Consider the following 5,872-nt stretch of genomic DNA (forward strand, 5'->3'; position numbering starts at 1 on the left):
TTCATGCAAAATGTCATCTGAACCGGATGGAACTACTGTGGTTGGAGAAACAATTTGTGCTGTAATTTAAAGAGTTCCTAAAAGATACACATTTCAAGTTTTGATATAGGTTGGGTGTATTGGAGGAATAATCCTGTGTATATGTGTGTGTGTGTGTGTGTGTGTGTGTTTGTGTGTGTACATGATAAATCAGTCAGCCTGTAAACAATATGTGATATAAGGTTTTTTTACTTTTTTCTCACACACTAAATCCCGGGATGCAGCCAACATAAAATTTTATACATGTTTGAGCAAAGCAAAATATGACTAACAGAGCTCAAAAGAAAATTTGATTGATTGAAGAATTGATCAACAAATCTAAAGAAGCTAAATAACAAGGAGGACATTAGGGGCAATACTAAATTCTCTTTCAGAAGGGCAAATAGAATAGACACCAGAAGCTGTTTAAGAGAAGAAACAGGGCTACTGTCTACCATAGTTGTCTTCTGAAAGACTCCACCCAGAAGGGGATCCAAGTAGATGCTAAGATGGACAGCCAGTATGTAAAAAGGACATTTGCTCAACCATGTTCATAGTCCCTTTATTTGTAATATCCAGATCCTGGAAACAACCCAGATGTCCCTCAAATGAGGAACAGATGCAGAAATGTGGTACATTAACAAAATGGAATAGTACTTAGCACTTAAAAACAAGGAAAGCATGAAATTTGCAGGCAAATGGTGGTTACTAGAAAAGATCATCTTGAGTGAGATATCCCAGAAACAGAAAGACACACACGGTATATACTCACTTATATATATTATATATTTGTATATATATATATACATATATATAATTATATATTGTCATATATATTATATATAAGTGAGTATATATATCATATTATATATGTACATATATATAATATACATATATACATACATATATTATATATTATACATATATAATATGGTATATATATACCATATTATAAGTGAGTATATATATACTCACTTATATTATATATATAGTATATATATAGTATATATAGTATATAGTATATATATAGTATATAGTATATATATAATATAAGTGGGTATATATATATATATACTCACTTATAATATGGTATAAATATACTAAAATCTTTACACCTAAAGAAGCTAAGCAAGAAGGAGAACCCTGGGTAGAATAACCAATCCTCATTCAGAAAAGCCAAAGTACAGAAATAGGAAGACAGAGAAAACATGGAATAGGACAGGAGACTACCACAGAGGGCCTCTGAAAGACTGGACCCGGCAGGGTATTGAAGCAGATGCTGAGACTCATAGCCAAACTTTGGGCATAGTGCAAGGAATCTTATGAAAGAAGGGGGAGATGAAAGGCCAGGAGGGGACAGAAACTCCACAAGGAGAACAACAGAACCAAAAATTTGGGCTCAGGGTTCTTTTTCTGAGACTGATATTCCAGCCAAGGACCATGAATGGAGATAACCTAGAACCCCTGCACAGATGTAGTCCATGGCAGCACAGAATCCAAGTGTGTTCCCTATTACTGGGAACGGAGACTGTCTCTGACATGAACTCAGTGGCTGGCTCTTTGATTACCTCCCCCTAATGGGGGAGCAGCCTTACCAAGACACAGAGGAAAACAAAGCAACCAGTCCTGATGAGACCTGATAGGCTAGTGTTAGATGGAAGTGGAGGAGGACCTCCCCTATCAGAGGACTTGGGGAGGGGCATGGGAGGAGATTAGAGAGAGAGGGTGGGATTGGGAGGGGACCTGGGCAGTGGGTTACAGTTGGGATACAGAGTGAATAAACTGTAATTAAAAATAATAATAACAAAAATAGACTCAGCCAATTTTTGGGCTTAGCGCTGGTAGTCTTATGGAAGTGTTGGGAAATAGAAGGGCCCAGACTGGACAGGAGCTCCACAAGGAGACCAACAAAGCCAACAAATATGGACCCAGAGGGGCCTGCAGAGACTGTTGTAGCAACCAAGGATTTTGCATGGAAAGGACCTAGTTATTCTGCTCAGATGTAGCCAATAGGCCGCTGATTCTCCCTCCAGGTCCCAAAGTTATGGGAGCAGGGGCTGTCTCTAACATGGACACTTATACCCACTCTTTGATCACTTTCCCCTAGCAGGGCAGCTTGATCAGGTCAAAGAGGAAGAAGAGGCAGGCAGTCCTTATGAGACCTGATTGGCTGTGGTCAGAGTGTAGGGGAGGAGGTCCTCCCCTTCGGAGGACTAGGGGAGCAGGATAAGCAGGGAAGAAGGAAGGAGGAGAATAGTGAGGGGTTTACAATTGAGATGTAAAGTGAATAAAATATAAAAATATTTAAAAATACAATAAAATGTTCTCATTATTCAAAGATAACATTCATACATTTCTTTCTTCTAACTTTCAACATGTAGTAATTTTTCTCCATTGTCTCCACTTCACTCCTGCTTCACAAAAGGTCATGAGGGAAAATATCACCGCTGTGTTAGTGAACTGATTATCTCCTTCTTGATTAGGTTCTTTAGGTGTACAGATTTTAGTATGTTTATCTTTTTTTTCAAGGCACATTTAATTTAATATCAATAATTCAGTACAAAAGGCCCAAATACAATGAAGGGAACACATTCCCCCATTTAACACCAATGACAATACTGTTTAACATGTGCCTGCTAAATGAGATGAGGGTTTACTGAATAACAGGAGTCTCATCACAGCCAATACCATATACAATCTAGTTTGTGAAATGAATTCTTCAAACAGTTTAAACCTGAAGTGTGAGACCACACCTTCATGTTTGTACAGTCCTCAGTTGAGGTTATCTACAGTTTCTGCAACCATTCAAATAACAAATCATTGATTTAGAAAAACACATAAATTTAAGGCTCCATTATATAACATAGAGCTCTGAGCTAAATGGATCAATATATATGCACTACTTGTACTGATAGCTATGACTTGATTTTCTCACAGCCATGAGAAGCTGTTTTTTAGTAAGTAAACCCTTTAAAAGCAAAATATATCTCATTTCGTTTTGACCCAGTAGTTCAACAATCATGAAGTCCACAGTCTTATTGGCATAACTGATGTGCAGTGTCTCTAAGTCAGTATGCTCAAGGTTAAGAGCGATGCATATTCCATTTTTACATTTTACTGGAATTTTACATGTTCAATTCATGGTTTAAAACCTCTAGGTTTTCAATCCTCCAAACTGTCTGAAGACACAGTGTGCCACAGACTTAAAACTTCTGTTTTTCCCTCTCTTTTCTTCAAACAGAAACATTTCTCAAGTGTCTACATGTCCTAGAAGGGGAATTTTTCGGAGGTGGCCTCTTCTTTGGAATAGTCCGATGGCATCAGACCTCTGAAGCAAAGGGAAGAGAAAGAAGCTGAAACACAAGGTTCATCTGGTAAGTTTTACATTAACCATTACAAGCTGGACAGTATAAGAATGTGGCTTTTTTGGCTCAAAAAAGTCTGAGTCTTGGTGTGGAAATGAGTACTTGGCTGTCCCACCACAGCTTTCTCGAGGTGGGACTGTCAGGGAAGTCTTGACTGGGGAGTATGATTTGTTTACCTATCAGGCGTAAACTTCCAGGCACTCAGTTCATTTTGGGCTTGTTCCAGTTTGTCTTTAGTCTGTTCCAGTTCCCCTTTCATTTTTAGGAAAAACAAGTTGATGGCTGGGTCTACCATTGTTGATCTCAGTTGGGCAACGCTCGGCTGCTGGACTTGCTTGAGGTACTGGATTTGAGTAGTACACTCTTGCATCTCTTGTTCCTTGGTTGCTAGTCGCATGACAAGAATGTTTTCCCTGCGTGCAGACTCCTGCTGTTGCTGCTTTAGTTTTTCTTCAGATTCCCTTAAGCCTGTCACATCGTTTGAATTTAGATCTGTGTACTTCCCCTCCAGAGCTTGAACATATGCTTCATACTGTTTCCATGTTAGAATTAACTCATCCCGTGCCATAACTTTGAAGTCTGCTTCACTCAGACGGACTTTTTTAGGAAGAGGTTCTTCGTTGGTCATCTTGAACCCCGAGAGGCACCTCTCGGGCGAGGAGGAGTGGCGAGAGGAGGCCGGCCCGGCCCGCTCAGGGCCCTCTAGTATGTTTATCTTATATTATCCCAAAGTAGGTATCTTTTAAATGATCTGGCCTCTAGTAAATATGAATTACATGTATCTAGGATCAAATACTGAGGAGTGTTTATGCAGGTGAAAATGTTTTTTTTTTATTTTTTTTTATTTTTATTAATTATACTTTATTCACTTTGTATCCCCCCATAAGCCCCTCCCCCTAAATCTTTTATATGCAGTGTTTCCTCTTTTTTAATTTTTTATTAATTACACTTTATTCATTTTGTATCCCCCCATAAGCCCCTCCCTCCTCCCCTCCCGATCCCACCCTCCCTCCCCTTTCTGCATGCATGCCACTCCCCAAGTCCACTGATAGGGGAGGTTCTCCTCTTCTTTCTGATCTTAGTCTATCAGTTCTCATCAAAAGTGGCTGCATTGTCCTCTACTGTGTTTTTGGAAACAGAATACTCATTCTGTGTTTTTATGTCATATGTAATTTACACACACATACTTAAGAATAGTGAGGTTGTTCATAATTTCCTAATGACTACATTAAATTGCCATCACTTCATAAAACTTCCTTTATAAAAGCAATTATTTCAACAAGATCATTCAAAGATTGCCCTCTGGTTCCCACAGGCAAGACTTTCTAACATATATTTTTGAATTCTGAAAGTCAATGGCTTCAGATACTTGGAAAAGTTTTGTAGGTTATTGTTAATATGTACACATTTTACAAATGTATTCTTTGATAACTTCACACATGAACAGAAGAACGTATGATCATATACAGCCCTCATAAACCTAATTTAATGACCCTTGGACCCCTACAACATTTCCAAGTTCATATCTTCTCTTCTTCTTGTCCTCCTATTGCTCCCTTTCTTTTTAATATCCCACTAAGTTGATTTATTTAAGTTTGTATATGCACTGACGTGGAGCACTGAAATGGAACACTGAAACATACAATAAGGGTTCAAACTCCCAAAGAGGTGTAATTCTCCATCTCCAGCTACTAACGGCTATCATATATTCAGTCAGGAGAGGGTTTTGTAGGTTTATACCCACATTGGTGGCAGAATTTTGGATGGCTCAGTTCTGTGCTGATCTTTAACAGTAACTTAGCTACTATTAGTTCAAGAGTGCAAGAGTCATGTCATTTCTAAGACAACCAACATTGTGAGGGTTTTTGAAATGGTTTTCATGAATGATTACAGTTTATGAAAGTTGTCACCTTACATCTTGACAGAAACTTGGAGTTAGCTTGGCCTAGCTGCCTTGAAAATATGTGTCATAGGTCTTTCAGTTTAGAGTCTATGCCTCCTGAATACAATAGCCTTCCTGAACCTGAGAGACTGATGTACTCTCTAAGATAGTGAAGCTTCAGGTTGCTTTGTGTTTTGCTGTGTGCTCCCTCCATAGTTCCCAAGCAGGACAGTTTGTCTTAGACATTAATCTTATGTATGCTGTATAGCTTGCAAACTTTTTTATATCCTGAAACTACAACTGTTTTTTTGTGTATGTAATATTTAATTTTAATGTTTCAAAAATTATGGAATCTTTTGCCCCAGATATAATGTGTTAGTCGTGCACTGGTACATTAAAAATATCCCAACATATTATGTGATTTATGTGGGTTGTTATTCCTCAATTTTCTTATAGGTGACAGGTAAGAGGCTCCCAATCAAATGATTCATGTACTTGTAGTCAGATGGTTTTCCATTGGGTGATAAATAAAATCCTTGAGTTTTTGTGTTTTCCATGCTTTTTTGAGGCCCTCGGGCCTCTCACTCTATCTACCCACAGCCGTAGA

At 38.4% G+C, this 5,872-nt stretch overlaps 1 protein-coding gene across 1 annotated transcript; it reads right to left on the minus strand.

The window, feature by feature from the left end:
- Positions 1 to 3,362: 3,362 nt before the first annotated feature.
- On the minus strand, positions 3,363 to 4,011 carry LOC129690738 (pre-mRNA-splicing regulator WTAP-like). Its single transcript, XM_055626553.1, has one exon. It carries the CDS (start codon positions 4,009 to 4,011, stop codon positions 3,556 to 3,558), a length of 456 nt encoding a protein of 151 aa, XP_055482528.1. The 3' UTR covers positions 3,363 to 3,555.
- Positions 4,012 to 5,872: the final 1,861 nt, after the last annotated feature.

The sequence above is a fragment of the Psammomys obesus genome, unplaced genomic scaffold (genome assembly GCF_907164565.1).
Source record: "Psammomys obesus unplaced genomic scaffold, mPsaObe1.curated_primary_1811, whole genome shotgun sequence".
NCBI lineage: Eukaryota > Metazoa > Chordata > Mammalia > Rodentia > Muridae > Psammomys > Psammomys obesus.

Bases quoted from the DNA above. Each gene is read 5' to 3' on its own strand.
- LOC129690738 (XM_055626553.1), bottom strand. From the start codon at position 4,011: ATGACCAACGAAGAACCTCTTCCTAAAAAAGTCCGTCTGAGTGAAGCA.